The sequence below is a fragment of the Eublepharis macularius genome, chromosome 7, assembly GCF_028583425.1.
Source record: "Eublepharis macularius isolate TG4126 chromosome 7, MPM_Emac_v1.0, whole genome shotgun sequence".
Lineage (NCBI taxonomy): Eukaryota > Metazoa > Chordata > Lepidosauria > Squamata > Eublepharidae > Eublepharis > Eublepharis macularius.
The window spans coordinates 3028836-3052097 of record NC_072796.1 but is presented as its reverse complement, the minus strand read 5'-3'; the positions used below and the strand labels follow the sequence as shown (position 1 = coordinate 3052097).

Sequence of the window (23262 nt, the reverse complement as noted above, 5' to 3'; positions counted from 1 at the left end):
ATGCCAAGTGCCAAGATGTGGCAGCTCTTTGGAGGGGCCCCCAAGTGTCAAATTGGCCTCTTGCTGCCCCCCCTTTTCTCTGGGGGTTCCTCCAGCAATGCCAGACCAGCTGATGCAGCAGCTGCTCAGACACATGTGGATGCTGAAGAGCTGGGCAAGCAATATTAATGTTTCACTGATGGAGAACTCGCATTTTCCATAGCTAATTATCCATCGGACTTGGGGAGGGGACCACTGAAATCCCTCTGCAGGCTGGTTTCACGTGTTTTTTAAAAATAATCTTTCCTTTTTATAGCCCCCACCCTTTGCTCTTAGGCTCCTGACTCCTTTTTCCGCACCAGCTGCTCTCCTGGTTTTCTCTCCGCCCTCCGTGTGCCTTCCCCTCCCTCGGCACTTCTGGCCTCTCCCCGCAGCTCTCTCTGCACCCCACCTGCATCCTCACCTCCCTCCATTCTGGCCCTGCCCCCCCCATCTCAACCCCTCCCCCTTTGACTTCACGACACCACGTCTTTTTGCAATTCATACACTGAGGGCAGGGCTGGTTCCTTGCCCATGGGACACAAGCCACAACGGGGTGGGGGGTGGGTGGAGGGGGCAGCGCCACTGGCACGTGGTCGGTCAGCCGCGTGCCTCTTTCCTGGCTCCATCTCTTCACCCTGAGCTGAGAAAGCCTCTCGTCTCTGCTTGCCACTCCCATCCCTTCCCCTCGTGGAGCCAGAAATGTCGCCATGCTGCCTGCAGAAGCAGCCCCTCCCCACACTGTTCCTTCCTCCTGAGTAAAGGCGCCCCTGCTGCCCCTTTTCAGGGTGCTACTGCCCAGTCCTCACGGAGCTGCTTTCTTCCAAAAAAGGACCAGCTGCCTTCCCAGTGAAGAGAGAGGAGGAAGGATGCGGCAGCCTCAGCTAGGTGGGAACTGCCCTGCTGGTCGCAGGTCCTGGGCTCCAGACAGGGGCAGATGCTCTCCCCTTTCCTCTTCAGCGGCTGTTCTGGGGCAGAGCCAACCTCCTGGGCTGGGGAGAAGAGAAAGGGACACTCTCCCCAAGTCAGTTTTGCTTCTCCAGCAACCCAACTGTATGAGGCTTCCGCCGGCAGAATCTCGATGTCTAAACGTTTTTCAAAAACCAACATGCAGGTGGGATTTGGAACAGGAGCGCTTTTATTCAAGTTTCCACAGGCAGTAAAACCAGAGCGGGTGATGGTGGTATTCCAGAACTCTGGTGTCTGCCAACACCACCCTGACTTTCCTTGCCCTTTCAAGAGTTTGGCTGGAGTCCACTGCTCGATCACCCAGAAATTAGCTCACTGAGCATTGTGGGATTTACTCCCAGGTAAATGTGCAGAGGATCGAGCTGTGCATGTCCCTTAAAAGCAATCCGATTGAAAAGGATAGCTAGAGTACAACCCCCTGCATTGCTGATCTCTTATAACTGAACCACCCTGAATGACCTTCTAGCAGATACACTGTCAAAAGCTGGTTTTATATGTAAGCAGTGCCACAAATATGCATTTTAAAATCAAGTGCGAATGTTATAAATCTGAAGGGCTTCTGAGGCTCACCTGATGCCTGCTTTACTGTCCTTCAGGCACCAGGCCAACAGGTTTCTTTTTAGCCACATTTTTAACTGAGAGGTTCCACCTTTTAAAGCTGCTTTTTTGATCTGCTTCTAGTCTGAAGGCTGTTTCAGGAATATCACTTTAGGCTGCTGAATGTTGTTTTATGCTCTTTTAATGCCCTGTTTTATTACTTGATTTATTTTTTTAGTTTTTAATTATTTAATTTGTATTGTTTTTATTTTCTGGACTGCCTTGAGCAGAACAGCATAGAAGTTCTCTGAGAGCCGAAACAGACGAGACGAGTTCCCTCAATTCAACCTGGGTTGAATTGCCTCAAAGTTTGACGGGAAATGTAGGCATTTCTCCTTCCCGTCCTCAGAGGAGGAGGGGGGAGGAGGAGGGCTCCTCTCGCCCGGCTGCCACCATTCCCAAGCGCGAGGGACTCAAGGAGCCTGGAAAGTGGCGGGGGGGATGCTCTTAGGCTGGGGCGCGGTGGCGGCGGTGCTCTTGCTGCTGCCGCTCGCCGCCGCTGCCGCCTCTCTCGCCGCTGGAGAAGGAAGCCGAGAGGAAGGAGGATGAGAGGAAGAGGCTGGGGCGGGGGGGGGGGGCGGGGGTCGGCTGCAGCAAGAGCGCCGCCGCCGCCGCGCCCCAGCCTAAGAGCATCCCCCTGCCACTTTCCAGGCTCCTTGAGTCCCTCGCGCTTGGGAACGGCGGCAGCTGGGCGAGAGGAGCCCTCCTCCTCCCCCCTCCTCCTCTGAGTGACAGGAAGGAGAAATGCCTACATTTCCCGTCAAACCTTAAGGCAATTCAACCCAGGTTGAATTGAGGGAACTCGTCTCGTCTGTTTCGGCTCTTAGTAAGTAAACCAACATGTAGATTCCTTTTAGCCGTAACAAAATATCCAATTAGCAGGACCTGCTGAAACCCACTCTACAGTGAAGTTAGCTTTTGAACTCTACAACACTCTTATTCTAGCTGGACATGCAACAAAAAAGGTGAGAGAAGAGAGAAGGGAACAAGTGGCTAGTAAAGACTCTGGATTTCCTCCCTGACCTATCATCTCAGATTTATACAAAAGTCACATTTCATATCCTTTACCAGCAGCATATTCTCCTTTTATTTCTCTCTCCACTTTGTTTAACCCTTCCTGCATGAAGAACATTTCTGCAAAATTCAAGAGCTAGCTTGTTATTTTCTTTTAGTTGATTCTAATAAATTGGCTATTATGCTGCCTGATCCTATACAAGAAGTCTGTTTGAGAGGAACTCTTACTGATCCCTTTATTTAGAAGACAATCCCAGTGTGTTCAAGCTGTGCTCTAGGTTAGAAGTTCTTATATCTCTGGTTTGGGGATGCAGCATGTTATTTTCCCCATTGTGTACGCTCTTAAACAATATATTTTGTGATTGCTTAAGTAGCGGAGATTGGCTGCGGCACAGCGGTCAGGAAATGCAAACCCTCTGCAGGTACTCTTTGCAGCAATGTTCTGTCTGGCATGCACATCGGCTTGGAATTAAATGCCATTAAAATGAATGAGAGCTACTCCTAAATTAGCATGCACAGAACTGCAGCCTAACATTAGTTTTATGACAAGCAGGTACCTTAAAGTATGACGGCCATTCCTAAATGCACGGGTATCATATACCATGCAGAAAATAAATTCAGCCACCAAATGGAATGTTAAAAGCAATTGATTTTCAGGCCCCTTTGATACTGCCTCTGTTTGGTCTTTATGGACCTGGGGCTTTGCAGCTAACGAATGCCAGTCCCCAGGTTACATTCAAGGTCAACGGTGCTCAGCTTCTGCACAGAATTTTGCTTGCTTGACAGAACTGATTCAAACTGCTGCATGGGCTTGCAGCTGCTGGGAAGGAAATCCACAAGCGACAGGAGCAGATTGACTTTTCTTAGAACTATCTAAAAGATTATCAAGTCATGAGCAATGTCAGAGTTCACCAGAAGATTTCAGATTACACCGCAAGTCTCCTCGGGAAGAGGAGCTAACAGAGGCCATTCTTCCTTGGAAAATCTACACATTTGCAGCCATTTGGATCTTCCTCCAACTTGAAAGATGGAAAGTTTTTTGGTAAGCAAAAAAAAAAAGTGGGAGGAGGTGGCAGGCAGACCTAGATTGCAATTCTAAGGACGCTTCCCTGGGAGTACGCCCCATTGAATAACAACATTTTAATAACATTTGATTTATGTATCGCCCTTCAGGATGACTTAACACCCACTCAGAGAGATTTACAAAGTATGCCATTATTATCCCTACAACAATCACCCTGTGAGGTGGGTGGGGCTGAGAGAGTTCTGAGAGAGCTGTGACTGACCAGAGGTCACCCAGCTGGCTTCAAGTGGAGGAGTGGGGAATCAAACCTGGTTCTCCAGATTAGGGTCCTGCTGCTCTTAACCACTACACCAAATGGGACTTACTTCTGAGTAGACTAGACCTGCTTAGGATTGCTCCTCTCATTAGGTTAAGCCATATTGTTGCAAAACACTCTGATGTTATACCAGTGCATGCTGGGATAAACAAGCCAAGGTTGCTCTTCCTCAGAAACCAGTCTACGCATGGAAATTCACATGTGCCTCTAGCACTCCTCGAAACATGCAGCTCCCTTGTGAAGCAGAGGGCAGAAGCAAAGGCAGATATGATTGTCCTGATTTTAGCAAAGCTGGAGATCCAGCTGAGATGAGGATAGAAGCCAGCTAGGGTCCTCTTACTTTCTGGTCCAGAGGGACTGCCTTCCCTTTCCCGGTGAAGTTCTACTTGTGAGACTCATTCGTCTTCAAGCCAGCAGGTCACAGGAAGGTCGGAATGCCTGCTTTTGTATTTTGAAAGGAACAGGCACCATTAGCAGCTTCTCTCCCCCAGAAATTCTTGGGCAGTCTGTACCCTCGAACTGGCCCTGACTGGTTTTGGAGGACCCTTTAAAGGGAATTGAAACCTTAATGACAAAGCTGAAAGAATTTGGTGTAGGGGCCAGTTTTAAGGTTAATAAGCAGAAGACCAAAGTGTTAACTAAAAATATGAAAATACAGGACCAAATGAAACTTGAAAACAAAACAGGGTTCAAAATTGAGAAAAAGGTAAAATATTTGGGTATTACTTTCTCAAATATGACCGGTATGTTATTCCAAAATAATTATATTAAGACTTGGAATGAAATTAAAAGGGATATGTTAAGATGGGATAAAATTCAACTTTGTTGTTGGGAAGAATAGCTACAATTAAAATGAATGTCTTACCTAGAATGTTATTCCTATTTCAGACAATTCCAGTATTGACAACTGAGGCTCCATTTAAGCAATGGCAGAAGGACATATCGAGATTTATATGGCAAGGCAAAAAACCAAGGGTTACACTTAAGGTTCTACAGGATGCAAAGGAAAGAGGAGGTTTGGGTGTACCAGATTTGAGATTATATTTTGTGGCTAACTGTCTGGTTTGGATGAAGGAATGGATACTGTTAAAAAAATAGATCCAGAGGAGTTAGCCGTGTTAGTCTGTAGTAGCAAAATCAAAGAGTCCAGTAGCACCTTTAAGACTAACCAATTTTATTTTATTGTAGCATAAGCTTTCGAGAATCAAGTTGATTCTCGAAAGCTTATGCTACAATAAAATAAAATTGGTTAGTCTTAAAGGTGCTACTGGACTCTTTTTGATTTTGTTAAAAAAATAGAAGGCTACTGGACCTTGAAGAGCACGACTTAAAATTTGGGTGGCATGGGTATCTCTGGTATGACAAAGTTAAGGCCAAAACAGAGTTTAATAAACATTATGTAAGGCGTGCCATTTTGAGTGTACAGGATAAATACAAACCTAGGTTTTGTCTGAAAATACCTCTCTGGTTGTCATCGCAAGAAGCTCATTTTAGAAGCAAAATGGTGAGTCCACCTAAATGGTTAACTTATCATGAGTTATTGGAATTCTCTTAAGGCCAAGTTAAAATTAAATCAAGAGAGGACTTAGCAGCAGAAGGGCATGCTTGCCAGTGGTTTCCCTATATGCAAATCTTGGAGAGATTTAAAATTAGACAACAGTCATTATGACTTTGAGCAATCTAAAACTGAATTTGAAATTGCCCTTTGTACAAATGATGCACATGTTATTTCTAAAATGTATAAGCTTTTGTTGAGGTTTGAGATGGAAGAAGAGCAAGTAAAAGAATGTATGCTTAAATGGGCAAAAATTGTGGACATGACATATTAATGGAGCAATGGGAAAATATGTGGACAAGGGGGTTGAAATTTACATTATGCTCTAGTATCAAAGAAAATTTTTACAAGATGATGTATCGTTGGTACATGACTCCTGAAAAATTGGCTAGAATGTATAGTAAGGGTGTTTCAAATGTATGTTAGAAATGTGCTAAACAAGAAGGGACATTTTATCATATGTGGTGGACATGTAAGAAAGCAAAGAGTTTCTGGTTGCAGATACAATCATCGATTCAGAAGATTCTGAAGATTAAAATCCAGTTGAAACCAGAGACATTTTGTTGGGAATAATGGACAGCCAGTTGGAAAAAAGCTTGGTGTCGTAGGCCATCCTCGGCTGGGCTCTCTACCCTGCTGGCGATTCCTCCTTAGAGGATGAGGGGCTGGAAGAGCCAGCGGAGCCAGCAGAAATCCCACCCCCCCGCAGTCCCTGAAGAGCCATCCAGCGACCAGCAACCAGGTCCCTCGGCACAAGCTATAGAGGGAGAGGGGTCGTGCAGAGAGGAGGAGGAACCAGCGCCTCGGAGATCCAAGCCTCTCGAGCTGGTAGCAAGGCGGAGGGCTTGAGCGAGGGAGGCTGCTTGGGAATGGCAAAGGAGTGCACGCCTACAGGCGCAGTGGTGGACGGAGCTGGACACCGAGGGCGAGGCGGGGCAATCAAGTGAAGGAGAAACACCTGGCCCTCGTCCTCTTACGCTGTCCTGAGCATATAAGGAGAACGCTGGGTACAGCTCAGCGTGGGAGCAACATCGTTCACCACTCCTTGCGCCAAGCAGCTCGGCTCCTGGAAGCGTCACCTCTGCCTCGTATCCTGCCCTTGCTTGGATAGACCTCCTGTTTCCTGACTTTGGATGTGTCCTCGACCACTCCTTGCTTGTCTCCATGTTTGACTGACAATTCAGCTTTCTGACCTCAGCTTGGCTTTCGGATTCTTGTTTGCTTGCTCCACTGACGGACTGACTTTCTGGCTCTCGACCCCAGTGTGTCTTGGATTCTCGCTCGCTCTCTTCCTTGCCCAGCCCTGCTCGTGATGCTTTGGAACTTTGTTTTTTTATTTTATTACAGCAGCAAGAGTACTTTATACACAAAAGTAGAAAACTCCAACACTGCCTACAGCAGAGGAATGGTGGACAAAAGTTTTGGAGTTTGAGTCAATGGCAAAACTTACTTCATTGATTAGAGAAAGGACATTAGTTAACTTCTTGACTGAATGGAAACCGTGTATAGACTTTTTACATGAAATGGATAACAAGGATCTGATGACATCTGGATTTACGGATTAAGAAACATGAATAGAAAAATAGAGGGCTCTTATGTTGAACTTAGAATAAGTGAGACTCTAGAAATGATACATATTTGTTGCGGAGATAATCAGAATTCAACCTGTACTTGTTTATGTACGGTTAGTGTGTGAATGTTGTGTTTTTTATCCTCTGTTTATTGTTTATAGTTTGTATGTTATTGTTTATAGTTTAAATAAAGAAAATTCTACAGTCAAGAACTGGCCCTGACTGGGGGAATCTCAGACACAGGCAAGCGGCTGGCAGCGAGTTGGGGGAACTGGAGCCACTTCCACTGATGGCCTCTGAACGTCCACGGGAAAGAGGAGCCACGCTCTCCCCTCCCCTTCCCTCTAGGAGTGCCACAGAACAAAAGCAACAAGTGCTTAGAACTGACCCTGAAAGTAGGCTGGGTTTATTTATGTAGGGCATTTCTTTATTTAGGACATTTCTGTGCCGCCTCTTCAGTGCCCTGCTCGAGGCAGCTTACAAGGGAAAACCATCGTATTTTAAAAAGCCATTAAAAACTAACTATTAACAAACAAGCCATTGCACATAAAGCAGCATATAAACTATCCCTACGACAGAAGGTGAAGCCCCTAGTTAAAAGTCTGGATGTGTCTCAGCCTAGTGCACAAAAGAAAGCAAAGGAGGCGCCAGGTGAGCCTCAAGGGGGAGGGCATTCCAAAGGAGAGGTGCCACCACAGAAAATGCCCCGTCTCCAGTCGCCACCTGCTTCACTTCAGAAGGCAAGGGTTGGGCTTGGATGGCAGATCTTAACTGGCAGGCTGGATTGTGTGGGAGGAGATGGTCTTTCACGTTGGGCTCAAACAAAGAGGTCATTTTCTTTGTACTGGTCCCAGTACAACGGAGAAACATCTGTGTGAACAACTAAATTCCAGCTCAGAGGGAAAACGGGGGGGGGGGAGCAAGACCTTCATTCAGGGTCCTCTTACCTGAGCAGATGCGTTGGCAATGCCCTGGAAGATCTCCTGTGTGCCTTGGCAGACCTCCAGCTCGGCCTTGCTGATCACCGTGAGCTGATCTCGGAGTCGCTCATAAAGGTCTCCATCTAGAGTCTGGGAAACAGAGATTGGAGACCAGCTGATGCAAGGCGGCAAAGGAAAGGGGAGGGTGGGACTCACTGGGGCAGAGGGGCACTCCCTGGAAGAGAGTTTACTCCACCAGGACTTACTGGAGTCTTGTGCGGAGTTCAAGACTAGGGCTGGAGAAGTGCCTCATTCCCACCCTGATTCCATGAGACAAGCGACTGCCTTCTCCCCTCCCCGGGCTTAGGGCACGAGCGGGAGCAGGCTCGGTTCTTGTGTTTTTCAGTAAAAACAGGATTTCCACAGCACACACTGAGGAGCCCTTGTGGCCAGTCACAAACCTCTGAACATATTTGGGAGTGATTATTTTGAAAAGTCCCCAGTGAACAGGCCAAGCGTCTGAAGGAAAAGGAGGGGAAGAAACCAAGCTCCAAGCAGACATCTGGGCTGAAGCTCAGGGGGGCAGAAGAAGAACATTGGGGGCCCCACCTGGTCCTCTCTTACCAGTGCCCAACGAGTTGCCCCAGAGGGCCAACAAACAAGGCACTGAGGTTGCCCCCATATCACTGGTGTTCAGAAGTTGGGAGGTTCTCTTTAGCTCCCGTGGCCATTAGCCACTAATGGACCACCCACCTCCCCCACTGTAAAGCGATCTATGAGCCTGACCGTCACTATTTCCACTGCTAGGATTTTTTATAGACTGCAAATTCCCCAAAAAGGGGCTCCAAAGGCCAGATCATCTTGGCTGCCCTCTTCTGCGCTTTGCCCAGCTCTGCAATGCCCCTTTGGAGGTGCAGGGACCAGACTGGTACACAGAGTTCCAAACAGGGATGCAGTCGAAAGTCAACCCCGCCACACACTTCCCAGCACATTCAGTGCTCCGACTCATGCAGGACGACACAGCAGGAAGAGGAAACGGGACAGGTGGCACAGGAGCCGTGGGTTTCCGGCCACTGCCTACAAAAGCTTTGGCACAGCCTTGCCTGGCAGGTCCTTGGCTTGGCTTTCCCTCTGGTCATGCAGCAACATCTCTGCCTTCTCTTTGGCACGACTCCGCCCACTCCCTGGGGCTGCCTTCCTGGGCTTGGCGCTCCCTCCCAGGGCATTCGCGGGGCGGGGGGGGGGGCCCTCTCGGTCCTCCTTCAAAACCCAACTTTTCTGTACAGCCGTGGCCTTTAGTCCTCATCCTGCAAAATCTAAACTCAGGTCTACGCAGCTGTGTTCCTGCCCAGCTGCCTCTGGGTCTTCTCTCTCCCCTTGCCCTCCCCCTCTACAGTAGGGACCCCCAAACGTGTTGAACCTGTGGGCCCCTCTGGGATTGTTGTGAGAACAGGTAAAGGGTCTCATACCATCATAATGGGCTCCTTTGAAAGACCTCCTGCTCCAGTGAGCTGAAATAAACCCAGGATCGGTTCTCGCATTTGGGGGAAGAAGCAAGGGGGCCCTGGCAACACCTGTGCTGGGGATCGCCGCTCTAAAGCCCCCCCCCCCCTCTCCCAAGGCAGCATTACCCTGCCCCGCATTTTTATCCCGCCTCGAGAGCGATATGGTCATGTGCAGCGTCCTGGGGAGGCCGTCCTACCTGGATGACTGCGGGCAGCTCCCTCTGGTAGTAGTGCTCCAGGTGGGCCTGGGCAGCTGCCAGCATCAGGGCGTGCTCATTCTGGGCCGCCAGCAGGTGCTGCGAATTCTCTGCCAGCTGCACAGAGAACTGCAAGGAGAGGAGCAGCCAGTGCCAAGCCATCACCCCATGAGGCCTGCCACTCACCCCCCACCCTCCTGCCCGTCCTTTCCTCCCCCACGCACGGGCTTCGGGACGTTGCAACCCACCCGTGTTTGCAAACTGGGGGGCAGGTGGGGCCCCTGACCTTGGCACTGAGTTTCTGCAAGCTTCCCTTAGTGTGGAAGATGCCGTGATCACTCTTCCGGAGCCTGTGGGAGGAAGGAGGGGTGTCAGTTCCCAAAGCCACGGGCGTCTCAGCAGTGGAGAGCTCCTTCCAAGCAGCCAGGCAGCGCAGGGCTCAGGAGAGCAACAGGAGTCCCTTGGGGCGCTTTGGCACTCCTGCCTCGTGGCCCCAGGGCCAAGGGCTCACCTGGCTTCCACGTCAGCGGCCTTCTCCCGGGCCACCTCATTGGTGCGCTGCAGCTGCACGTACTGCTTCTTGGTCTTGCTGACTTCCTTCACAGTCTCCAGTAGTTCCGCCTGCACACTCAGCAGCTGCTCAATGCCCTGGAAAGGTTGGGGCAAAGCGATCAGCCTCCAGGGATGCCTCTGTCGCCCACCAGCTCCCACCGCTGCTGTTCAGTGCCCTGGAGCCACTCCGTCAGAGCGCTCTTCTCTACTTGGAGCCAAGCTGGAATCAGAACCAGCCCCTTCCTCGCCCACGCCGAGGGGTACCTTTTTGAGCAGCTGCTCTTTGGACACCCGCGCTGTTTTAGCTGCCTCTGTGCTGACGGTGCGATAGTTCTCAGAGGCAGCGACCCGGGACTGGCCAGAGCAGACGGTGCCATCGATCACTCCCTTCCAGACGGCAAAGACGCTCCTGCAGAAACGCCACAGCATTTTCGGCTCCCTCCTGCTCCGGCTGCTCGTCCACAAGCTACAAGGACATCCTCCCACAGGGCTTCCCATGCCGTGCCGGCCATGGCCCTGAACTACCCAGCAGTCGGCCCAGCTGGTTCTCCTGGCAGATGATGTGCTGGCTCACGGCCAGTCTCTGATTGACACCCCCCCCCACTCACTCACTCGCTGTTCTATGCACCACAGTGCCCCTCGGGGAGCTCTCGGGAACAGTAAACCACCTTCCTTTTGGACTCGCAGTCCTCATTTCCAAACCTTTATTGCATCAGCTGGTCTGTCTATAAACCACCTCTGGGCTCTCCAAAATCCAGTTGCTGCAATTTCCATTTGGGGCTGCATCAAAGCAACACCACAACACAATCTTTACACAATCTTTGCTGCTGGCAAGTGGGTTTGCTCCAAAGGCCTGGCTGCCTTCATGCTCCAGCCGTTCCTCACACCCTCACCTGCTGAGCCCTTTACCAAGGTGCTCACCTATGGCACCAGCACCCATCCCTCCAAGCAACTCCTGCATCTCTACTTTCGTCCTCCTTATTTTCTTTTACACCCCTGCTAACAGCATCTCTTCCACCCCAAAGAAGATGAGGGAAAGTATTCTGGGGAGCTCCTTCCTGCTGCCTCTCCAATCTCACATCTATGCAGGGCTTTTTTTCAGCAGGAACGCGGGGGAACGGAGTTCCGGAACCGAGTTCCGGAACCTCTTGAAAATGGTCACATGGCTGGTGGCCCCGCCCCCTGATCTCCAGACAGAGGGGAGTTGAGATGGCCCTCCGCGGCAATCTCAACTCCCCTCTGTCTGGAGATCAGGGGGCGGGGCCACCAGCCATGTGATCATTTTCTCCTAGGGCAACCCACTGAGTTCCACCACCTCTTTCCCCAGAAAAAAAGCCCTGCATCTATGAACATGTCCACCCAAACAGATGTGCTGGCACAGAAGAACGTAAAGCACAATACAACCTTCAGAACTTTTGTAAAGCATTTTCAAAACTTTATTATGTGACGACCGAGAGTCTCTGCCTTGACTCTACTTAATTCAACGGGCTGCCTGCCTCCCTACAAGGCCACATTTTTTTCAGTTATGCACATGACTCTTCCTCGGGAGGAGAGAAATGCCCAAATCAACACCATCAGCCTCCGCCACCCCTTGCCACAGCCCCTCATCCAAGGTGCTCCTCTTTGTAGCGAGGCCAGCGGGGAAGAAGGTCAGCCCCAAACCAATCCCACCTGGAGTCGCTGCTCTCGCTCCGGCCTCGCAGCCACTCTCTCTTCAGGAACTGACTCGCCAGTCGCTGGAGCGCCTGGAAGGACACAACCACAGTCACCCCCCTCCAGCATTAAGGAAGATCTGAGAAGCTTAAGTGGCGGAGGCTGAGCAGACCAAACCAGCCGCTGGGTGGGAACCACTGACAGCCCCACAGGAGCTGCTCCGCATTCTTTGCAAGACACAAGTCTAACAAGCAAATAAATCCCATCATGGAAATGGCCAAGAAGACAGGGGAACTTGACCCAAAAGATCATGGAGGATGCTTCTGCATACCAGAGACAGAGCTGGCCTGGCCTCTCAGCTAAGCCTTGAAACCTGTTCTAGGTCTTGAGAAACCCATAATCCCTCATTTTAAATAGACTTTCAGTGAAATCCTAAGCAAAATTACTCCAGTGAGTTCATGGTTTGTTAGATAAAAAGTAGCAAGAATGAGACTATATTTTAAGAGGAGTTAGCCGTGTTAGTCTGTAGTAGCAAAATAGAAAAGAGTCCAGTAGCATCTTTAAGACTAACCAACTTTATTGTAGCATAAGCTTTCGAGAACCACAGCTCTCTTTGTCAGATGCAACCGTCAGATGCAACTCTTTGCATCTGACAAAGAGAGCTGTGGTTCTCGAAAGCTTATGCTACAATAAAGTTGCATCTGACAAAGAGAGCTGTGGCTCTCGAAAGCTTAGTCTTAAAGGTGCTACTGGACTCGTATCTATCTTGTATTTTAAATATACTTTCAGAAGACATTTCAAGCATAGATGACCTTGTATGATGTTTGAAGTTGTAAGCTAGTTAGCCAAGAATGTGTGCCTTTATGAAGTGGGGCAGTTAGCTATTGTTAGATTACTTTTTAAAAAACTATAAATATGGGAAGCTAAACTGATTGGGTGTTTCTTCTTGGAAGAGGCTCCTTGCTTGTGACCTGCTTCTCTTTGGGGTCAAATACTTAATTTTGTTGGTTTAGCCAATGTTTAAAATATAATCGCTATACTTTAATAAGATTAAAATGGAAGATTCTGTACTAGTATTATTTTTGTACCATACACATAACAAACCAAAAGGTGTACCTCTTGCCAAGAATTAAATGATCTGATATAGGAAAACTAACCAGGCACCTAGGGCTACTTAAGTGCATGCTTATATCTGAATCAGACCTGACCAGAGTAATTCAGAATAAATTCCATGCATTATAAATTATGAACTCCATGCGTTAGCTGCCAGGAAGTGAGTCACCCCTCTTTAAACAAACAAAACAAAGAACTCTCTGCTCATCCTGTCCTTCAATAATATAAGAGACAAGTACAAAATCCAGAACCTGGTACAGACTATGGCTCTCTGGGCAACTCCGTTCCTGCTCCCCCACCCCCGCAAATTTATCATCTTTGGTTTTGTAGAACATCGGCTGATGCCAAAGTCAGAGTGGTGCCATGCGGCATCTCCTCGTACTTCTGGTCGGCTGGTGCTAGAAAGGAAGCTCTCTTCTCTGGAAAGCTGCCCAACTGCTCCCCAGGCAGGCCACACAAAATACATGGCATGGAATATGAACTGTGGGATGGGACACATTGAACGAAAGCATCGAATTCTTTAGATGCATGCTCCAATCTTCCTCGGCATTACAGAGCAAATTTGGTAAAATTTGGCCATTGTTTGGAGCTTTCTGGGCTCTAGGGAGTGTGTGCATTTTGGGACCGAATTTTACTAAATTTGCTGGAGACCTACTCCAACCTGTCCTCTAATGCCCCCCCCCCCAAGTTTCATGAAGATTGGACTGGGGGGGCATTATATGCCCCCCTAAAGAAGGTGCCCCCAGCTACGTCCAATCTCCATTATTCCCTACGAGGAAAAGTATTTAGGGAGCTGTGAGCTAGATGCCCTATCAAGAGCTCACACAGAAAGACTCCAACCCAAATGCACTTTAAAGAGCAGGTAACTGGAAATCCAGTTTTGTGGGTCAGAGTTACGGTTCCCAGTTCTGATGCCAAATGTCTCTGTAAACGCAGGGGAGTTTAGAATACCACGGAAAGCTGCTGAAACTCTTGCTTTGCTGCTATCCATCTTCACACTTTTGCTATTAGTGCACACACACAGGCACACATGCTGTGTCCCAAAGCCCTGCTCTCGTGTCCTAGCCCACACCAGAGGAGTGGCCATTCGTTCCAGGAGAATCTCTAGCCACAACTCCCTTATGCAGCTATGTTTAAACACCCATGGCAATTAAAACACCAGAGCAGAGGGGGCGGCCACTGAACCGAGCTGAAGAGATCTGATTGACAGCTGTTAAGATCCACCCCACCCCACCCAGCTCTTTCCTTCTACTGGAAACTGATCACCCCGTGAAAGTGTGGAATTTAGTTTGGGTCCACAACGAGTCTTCCTGAAAAGGTGGAATGAAAGAGCTTCACATGCAATTCGTAGGGTTTGGGGTGGGTTCTGTGTGGGTGCTCCCAATCATGCACAAGCAAGGCAGCAGCCCCCAAATTTCATGTGTCGATTCACTCCAAGGGTAGCCCAAGAGGAGACGGGAGCCAGCACTAAATGGGGGGAACCTTCTACTGGCCAATTTGTACACTGAGAAGAATCACTGCCGCCTACTGAAGACAATTTAAACTCCTCGCCCGCAGGGAGAAGGGGACAGCCGTGTTTACCCCAGCGAGTGTGTTAATTGCACATTTTAGAAAAAGAAAATAGAAAAGCTGCTTTGAGAGAGGACAGAGAGCCGAAAAGTGACAGAAGGGGAAACGGGAAGGTAGAAAGAAAGAGCCGCCAACAGCTGTTTCTCCCCCCATTCCCCGAGGCCTTTCTCCCCACGCAGGGTACCAAGCCTGTGTTGACTTCTCCTGGAAAAAGCCCCTTTTGTGTTGTTGAAACAGATTACCAAGATCCTTAGCAGTCTGTTTTAATAACAATATTTGATTTATATACTGCCCTTCAAGACAACTTAACACCCACTCAGAGGGGTTTGCAAAGTATGTCATTATTATCCCCACAAAAACAAACGCCCTGTGAGGTGGGTGGGGCTGAGAGAGCTCTGAGAGAGCCATGACTAGCCCAAGGGCACCCAGCGGGCTTCAAGCGGAGGAGTGGGGAATCAAACCCGATTCTCCAGATGAGAGTCCTGCCACTCTTAACCACTACACCAAACTGGCCTGAACGAGTTATCAGTTCTGCCCTGAACATGTTATCAGTTACTGGCACACCTGCATTCTCCCTTGTTTTCAACAGGTCCTAAGGACGGCTCTGAGAAACCAGCCCCTGGAGGCTGCAGCGGGCTGGAAGACGGCCAATAAACAGGAGTTTCATCCCGCCAGGCCGAAGGCCCTGCTGGACGGAGGCTTAGCTGATCCAGAAGGAGGCACCTGATTTGTCCTACATGGGCTCCCCCAGAAGACCAATGTTGGCAGTCCGGGTGCACTAGTGGATCCAGTCTTGCTACTGGGATATTTAGGGGATAACCTTGGCCTTGGGCAGCTTTACCATCTGCCTAGGCTGAAAGACCAACTGTGATTCTTTGACCTGGCTACGGTGAGGTTGACTCTGACGGCTTCCAGATTGTACGTTCTGTCTGGGGCTACCTTGGAAAAGTTCTCGGGCATCTCGGCCGGTTCCAAATGCAGCTGTCACCTGGCTGGTGCAAACCACTTGGACTCTTCCACCAACCTTAATCCAGCTGTTTTCACTTCTGGGCCCAACCCAAAGTGCTCGTTTGGTCTCTGGTACTGGGTATCAGTTTATTTCCCTTTTATTGTTCAGCTGTAACAAACTACAAAATACAGCTGGAAGGAATAAAAAAAATGTGATTCTCGGAAGCTTATGCTACAATAAAGTTGGTTAGTCTTAAAGGTGCTACTGGACTCTTTACTGTTTTGTGACTACAGACTCCTCTGGACCAAGGAATAAAAAAAGTTACACGAACTGGGAAATAATCCAACTTGTATTCAACAAACACGAAGAGTAACTCTGGCAACCTTTTCACTACAGCCACAACACAGTTGGCTACAGTCTGTGTTTTCTCCACATTTTATTATCTGCTTGGCAAGGGAGCCGAACAAGTAATAAGGAAAGATTTGGACTCCACAATCTTGCAGTCAGATTTCATGTTCCCTCAAATACACATTTATTAAGGAAACAGCAGAGACACATTTAACAGACCACACGGAAATCTGGCCATTACCAGGAAAGAAAACTTCCAAAATATCACAGGCTAGACTATTATTGGAAAGCTAGGGTGGTGTAGCGGTTAGAGTCTCAGACTGGGACACGGGAAACCCAAGTTCTAATCCCCACTCCGCTTGCTCTCAGCCTACCTTACAAGATTGTTGTGAGATTAAAGTGAAGAGAGGAGAACTGTGTGAACTGTTTTGGGTCTCCATTGAGGAGAAAAGCTGGGTAGAAATGTAGTAAATCTTTACAATCTGCAATTTCATGAATCACTCACACAAATCTACCACTTCTTTAGAGCACGTTTTGCTGTCAAGGCCTAGAAAGCCTCCTCATCACTCAAATTTAATTCCCTGTTGATCTGACCAAGAAAAAAACACTGCAATATGCTGTTTATAGCGCCGGTATCTTATTTCTTTATCAAAAGGCCAGCTCAACAAGTTAGTCGGGTAATTGCATTTTGTGGCATTAGAAGTAGTTTTACTGCAAAGCAGGGTTTTGCTTTTTTAAAAAGTTCACTTTTCCTAAAAAAGAGCCATTAAGATGATTAGATGTGTTTTGTGCAAAGAATGGCACAGAATTTAAACATGAGTTTCCTTGGGTGCAGTGATAGTCCAGGAAAAGCTTTAACACAAACGTATGAATGGGGCCTCAAAGACACGGCCATCTTCCACATCCAGGTTTAATCCAGGAAAATGGATACAGGTCTAGCAGGAGTCCTCCGGAGGCCAGTCCAATTATGTGTGCATAACACCAAGACACAAAGCGACAGCAGAGGCCAGAGCCAGCGAATGACCCACATGCATGTAAAGTGGATGGAAATGAAGGAAGATGCGATCCAAGGCAGCACATGCACGGGAGTGATGCAAGAAGGCCGTGAGGGCTCGCTCACCTGCCATCCCAGGCTGGGACTTCAAAGGATCAGGGACAGCGGCAGGAAGCCCTCTCTTTGTGCAGAGTCCAGATGCAAGCAAGAGAGAATGGGAGATTAGGCAGGAGCAGGAGGGGGGTGGGGCAGCATGCGGTCAGTAACCCCCAGCGCTGCCTGGAGCCAAGAGGGGGTGCCAAGAAGCCTTTGGGGCCACGGCTGCAGAGGAAGGCCCTCCTTGTGGGCTAGCCTGGGTTCCCAGAGTTCATGGCAAAGTCAAAAGGTCTCTCCAAATCGGAAGACAGGTGCAGATGGGGTCCACAGTCAGTGCTGCTGCTTAGCAGAAGAGCCCTTCTTATTGCAACGCAAACATCCACGTGGCGCAACCTTGCCACCACAAAAGAAACCCTACCTCCAAGATTAATTAAGTTGCATTTGAGGACTGAGTAGCTGCTTGATTGAATCTGAACCCAGCCCTCACTCACGAGCTGGCAGCTCTGAAGCTGTGGCCAAGTGCTAGGGGGGCGGTGGGGGGGGGGGGAAGGCCATTTGCTTCAGAAAGACATGGGGCTCATGGAACAGGCAGGAGAAGCCACATCTGTTTCCATTTCTTGACACAACTATTTATATCAAACTGCATCAAAGATGACTGGCTGTGACTCAGGCCAGTGGCTTCAAACGGACCTCTTTCTAAAATCTCATTTGCAGCCACTTTTGTTTTCTCTGTTCAAGTTAGTCAAATGCCACTGGGGCTAGAAAAAACAAACACCTCAAACAAGCCGGCTGAAAAATCTTGTCTGTTCTCACCTGCCCGTACTCCTTCTCGATGGCAGATCGCTGTTTGCTGTAGGACCTGCCAGGAGAAAAACACAAAGACGCGGAGCAAGGCACATTAGCCCTCCGGCACATTCAGGGTCCCACGGCCCTTTAAGAACAACACATTCGATTTATATATCACCCTTCGGGACAACACAAGACCACACTCAGAGCAGTTTACAAAGTAGGTTATTATTGTCCTTTGTGTGCAAAAGGGCAGTGGTTTTTCTTGCATGCTGGCCTCGGGGAAATGTGTGCGCCTGGGGAGAGTTCATGAGAGTGGAAGGGCTGCAGCTCACCAGCATGCCTCACACTTTGCACCCAGAGGGCCATGAGTTCAAGCCCTGGCATCGCCTCTTGAAAGGACCACAGGGCTGAGGAACTCTGCCAGAGACTCTGACGGGGGCGACGGGGTAACTCTTCACCTCAGGCTAAGGCCACAATCGGGAGTCACAGGATTTCTGATCGTGGGACACTGCAAAGACAGGGGTGTGCATCGCAGCAAGACGAGCTTCCCCAGGGGTCATGCAGGGTGGCCCTCACACATTCAGCCATGAAGGGTTTATGGGGGGGGGGAGGGATGGAATCACCAGGAATACCGGGGAGTGACCTCCCGTCCTAAAATACAAGGTATAGTAGTGAATTTGCACCGGGGTCACTGTCTGCAGTAGGTTCAACAACAGATGTTGAACAGCTGTTTGCATTGGATGGGCACCAAACTGGGCTGTGGGGATGGCGCCAAAGGACTTCAGCTCCAATTGGTCCTGACGCCAGAATGTGGGTGCCTGGATGAGTTGGGGGGTCAGACTGAAGACTTCCCAGAGCAAGAAGTCTCCAATTGCATGTGAAATGGAGAGCAAGCGAGCAGGCAAAGGTATGCTGGCAGCTGGGCACACACGTTTGCTTTGGACTGCCCACCTCCATTTCTCTCTTGGCATCAGGGTCAGCCCTCTACTCTGACCTGTTTCACCTGTGAAGGGAAAAAGCTAATTCCCCTCACTGCTGGGCCTCTGAGAGCATTCCTGGAGGACTACAGGGAAGGTGTGTGTGTGTGGGGGGGGGCAAAGGGTGCCCCTTTCAGCAGTCCCAGGCTGCTTCAGTTTTTCTGTTTAAAGCCAGACTGAAGCCTCTGGGGGCTGCGATCTTAGCAGAGGCCACGTCTCTCCTTTACCCGATGTCCCCACCGAAAACAGTCTGCGTTCGCCCTCCCTGGGGAAAATAGAGGTAAACTTTCCCGGGCGGGGCCAAAGAGCGCCCCCTCCCTCCCCCCCCAGTGTCCTGCTGCCAACTGCAGCCCCAGAGGCCGAGAGTCCTGTGGCCGGCGGGGGACGTGGAAGGCGCAGCTCGGCTCCCCGGCCGGCTGGACGGGGCGCAGGCGAGGAGGGCCTCGCAGCCGGCTTCGGGAGAGGCGGCGGGGCGGGGAGCGGCTGGCCCCTGCGCAAGGCGGCCAGGCAAGGGCGCAGCGCCGCGCCGCCCCCCCACCCAAGCCCGGCGCTGTTTGCTCAGCCCGGCCGGGCGAGGGCAGCCACGCCGCGGGTCCAGCCAAGCGCCCTCCGGGCCGCGGGCCCCAGCGGGGTGTTGCCAGTGGAGGCCGTGGGCGCGGGGGCTGCCCGGGCGCAGCTGCAGGCAGACGGGGGGGGGGGGGCGGCGGCGCCCTGGGGCTGCCGGTACCTGAGGTCCTCGAGCAGCTCCTGCTCCCGCTGCTGCTTGCCCTGCAGGCTGGCGAGCTGCTCCCCGAAGCGCACCTTCGCCTCCTGGCTGGGCTTGACCTGCCCGGAGAAGAGAGGGCCAGCCTAGGGCCACCAGCCCGCCGCCGAGCCCCCGCCCCGCCGCCCCCGGAGCGGCTTCGACGCCGCCCCGGCCGCCCTCTCCGGGCACCTTCTCCCGGCCGCCGCGGCGGCGCGCGGAGACTGGAAGCGGCAGAGAGCGCGTCGGCGCCGCCTGGCCGGGGAGTCCGTCGGCGGCAGCCCGGAGCGCGCCAGAAGCGCCTCGCCGCTCGGGGGATCCCGGCACCCCGGGGCCGCGCGATCCCCCCCGGGGAGCTTACCTTGCGCGGCGGCGGCTGCATCGCTCCTGCGCGCCGCCGCTCCAGGCCAGCCCGGAACCGCCGCCCCCGCCCGAGCCCGCCCCGGCCCTGCGCCGCCGCCCTCTGGCAGGAGGCGTTCCGCGGCGCCGCCCCTTCGCCCGAGCTTGGGAGGCGCGCCGGAGGGCCCCGCTCCCTTCCCGGCTGCGCGCCACCGGCTCTCCGGAGCGGAGGCAACAGGTCTCCGCGTGCCCCGGGGGCTTCTCCTGCGGGAGACGCCCCCCCCCCCCGCCCGTGTGGCCAAAGGTGGTTCGGGCGGGTCCCTCCTCGGCCGCCCTCCAAGGACCCGAACCCCGCGACGTCTTCTCCCCGGTCGGAAGCGCTTCCAGCACAAGGAGCTTCCCGGGGTGCGCGCTGGCCGGCAGGCGGGCGAGCTCCCGCGGGCGCAGGGGTGCTTTGGCACTACGTGGGAGCCGCGGGGGGGGGGGGGGCGCTTCCGCGGGGATCCGAAGGCAGGAGCGTTGCGGAGTCTCGCGGAGCCCCTCGGCCGGCTCTGTCCGGCTGCAGAACGCCGCTCGGCCCCGGGGGAAACGGACTGCCCTCCCCCAGCCCCTGCCCCTGCCCCTGCCCCGGGGGCCAACGGCCTGCTCAAGGCTTTTTTCTGGGAAAAGTGGTGGACTCAGGACTGCACAATGAGGTCACTTTGGGTCAGCTGGAACAAGGGGGGAGTTTTTTAAAGTTTAAATTGCCCTCGGTGAAAATGGTCACATGGCCAGAGTCCCCGCCCCCTGATCGCCAGACAGAGGGGAGTTGAGATTGCCCTCCACGCTAGCCAGGGGGCAGAGGGCAATCTGAACTCCCCCCTTTCTGGAGATCAGGGGGCGGGGCCACCAGCCATGTGACCTTTTCCAAGAGATTCCGGAACTCCGTTCCACCGCGTTCCCGCTGAAAAAAAGCCGTGGCCGTGCTGATGTTCTCGGCTGTGGGAACGGAAGCCGGGCCTTGAATCAGTGCAGCCCTGATGCTCAGGCTGGAAGTTGCCTGGAGCCTTCTTGTTTGGGGGCATGAGGGGCCGCGGGAGCCCTGCCCGGAGCTCAGCCTTTGGCTCCTGGAGGAACTCTCAAGGGCCTGAGAGAAACCAGCCCTTCCCAGCCCTGCTCGGGGCTACCTCTCCCTTTGGATGCAAGAGAGAAAATTCATGGCGGCGACTCCTGAGAAGACCTCAGCGGCCAAGACTGTTTCTGCTCTTCCCTGTTTTGTCTTTTTAAGGGTTCAGTTGTAAACCACTTCAGCTGTCTTAATAGAAAGGTAGTGTAGAAATCCATGAATGACTCAAATGCGCCTCTGAAATGAGACTCCCAAAGCCTCGGCTTAGGAGCTCTAGGAGGCTGCTTGTCGCCAATGTTCTTGTCGGGCGGCTTGGTGGGAAGGGAGCCCAGCGATCCTTCCTTCCTCCCCCTTCAAGAGATGGGGCTCCAGGAAGTACTGCGACGCCCAGAGGGAAGCCCGCATGGAAGGCAGAGGCCAGCGCGTGCCTCCTTGCAGAGCTGGGCCCCGCAGTTCTTCATCTGCCCCTCATCTTTGGGAGGGAATTTGAGAAATCCTGTTTTTTTGTAAACCTTAGCATGCGTGGTCATGTTGGCAGGCCCAACTGTGTAAATTTAACTATCCACTTACTATTATATATAACTATCACACATTTTAGCTTTTTAAAAGTGGGTACCAACCACATTTAATTCATCCTTCTTCCCTTTCTCCATTTTATCTCCATGACCAGTAGACCTGGTAAGTTGGGTAGGTTTGGTTAAAAGAGACTTGACTGGCCCAAAGTGATCAGAGATCTTTATGGATGATTAGAACTCTTCGCCGTGTCCTGGTTGACACTCTAATCACTACGCTACACTGCATTTAATTTTGAAATAGAAATCAATGTATAATTGGCATCAACATCAGAGAGCTAGTGTGGTATAGTGGTTAGCGTGATGGAGTTGGATCTGGGAGACAAGTTAGATTCTCTGCTCTGCCATGGAAGTTTCTCAGACTAACCTACCTCACAGGGTTGTTGTGAGGAAAAGGTGGAGAAGAGAATGATGTAAGCTGCTTTGGGTCCCCATTGGGGAGAAAGTCGGTATAAATAAAGTAAAATAAATGAAATAATAATCAGCAAATATACCTTCATATCGCTTCTTGTAACAATGACATTTCTTATAAATATCCTGGGGCGCAATGAGGCAATGTTAAGTTCTGTAGATGTCACAGGAAGTGATTCAAGAACAAGCTTTACTCTCCCATTGAAATCAGTGGGTTTTGAAACGGCTTAATTGTGGCTGGATCATATCTCAAACCACGTGACTCCCAGCATGCAAATCTCGTGCAAGAAAATGCGATCTTCCGTGTTTTTTGCGCGATGTTCGGAGGGAAGGTAAACCGTGTGGAAACGGCCTGAGTTTGTAGAAGGCATTTTTTGCAATTGTGTTAACTTGCTACAGTTATAGCCTACGGGTTATACTGGATCCAGCATTGCTGCTAGAGAAACAAGTTAATGCAATTGCAAAAAAAATGCCTTTTGAGTCTGCAAGAGTCAGGTGAACTCCATCAAAAGTGAGGAGTACAATGTCCTTCAAGATCTTTGCCCTCCCAACCCACGTCACCTCTGTCTTGTCTGGGTTCGGTTTCAATTTGTTCGTTTTCAGCCATTTGACCACAGCTGTTAGGCAGCTGCTTAAGGCCTCTCTTCCATCACTAGAGGATATGGATAGCAAGATACAGAGCTGGATATCATCTGCATATTCATCATGACATCAGATTCCATAGCTACAAATGTTTTCTCTCAAAGGCTTTACATAGAGGCTGAATAACATGGGAGGTGAGATTGCGCCCTGCGGGACCCCCCAAGGTAGTTCCCACCTTGAAATTGCTGGTCTCCTACAGCAACCTTTTGAGTATGTTCTATGAGTTATGATTTAAACAAGTCCAAGACACATCCCCAGATACCGACTTTTGCTTCCAATCGCCTCGACAGGATGGCATCATGTACTGTGTCAAGGTTGCAGATAAATCCAGGAAGAGCAACAAAGAAGCACGGTCTTTATCTATATTCAGTCGGAGGTCATCCACTTCAGCCACCAGAGCCATCTCCATTCCATAGCCCAGCCTGAAACCAGACTGAAAAGGGTGCAGAGCACCAGAGTTATCCAAAAAGACCTGGAGGTGGTCTGCTCCTGCCCTCTCAATCATTTTGCCTAGAAAGAGCTGATGAAAGACTGGGTGATAATTGGCCACATCGTTTTTGTCTAGGGAAGTTTTTTTAAAGGAGCAAGCAGATAACCAGCTTTTTGAATGGATGAGTCAAGGCACCTTGACTTAGTAACTGTTTTATGATCTGACAAAGAGAACTGTGATTCTTGAAAGCTTATGCTACAGTAAAGTTGGTTAGTCTTAAAGGTGCTACTGGACA

General features: G+C 50.8%; 1 protein-coding gene across 1 annotated transcript in view; it reads right to left on the bottom strand.

Annotated features, from left to right (window-relative positions):
* The window catches only part of FCHSD1 (FCH and double SH3 domains 1), a 36940-nt gene extending 17034 nt beyond the window's left edge, over positions 1 to 19906 (bottom strand). The window contains exons 1-9 of the mRNA XM_054985793.1: positions 19830 to 19906; positions 19454 to 19551; positions 17774 to 17819; positions 11910 to 11983; positions 10503 to 10647; positions 10198 to 10334; positions 9973 to 10036; positions 9687 to 9815; positions 8012 to 8134 (exon numbers count right to left, since the gene is read on the bottom strand). Of these exons, the coding sequence (XP_054841768.1) occupies positions 8012 to 8134; positions 9687 to 9815; positions 9973 to 10036; positions 10198 to 10334; positions 10503 to 10647; positions 11910 to 11983; positions 17774 to 17819; positions 19454 to 19551; positions 19830 to 19850 (837 nt within the window). The 5' untranslated portion in view covers positions 19851 to 19906. The remainder of the gene's footprint in view (positions 1 to 8011; positions 8135 to 9686; positions 9816 to 9972; positions 10037 to 10197; positions 10335 to 10502; positions 10648 to 11909; positions 11984 to 17773; positions 17820 to 19453; positions 19552 to 19829) is intronic.
* Positions 19907 to 23262: the final 3356 nt, after the last annotated feature.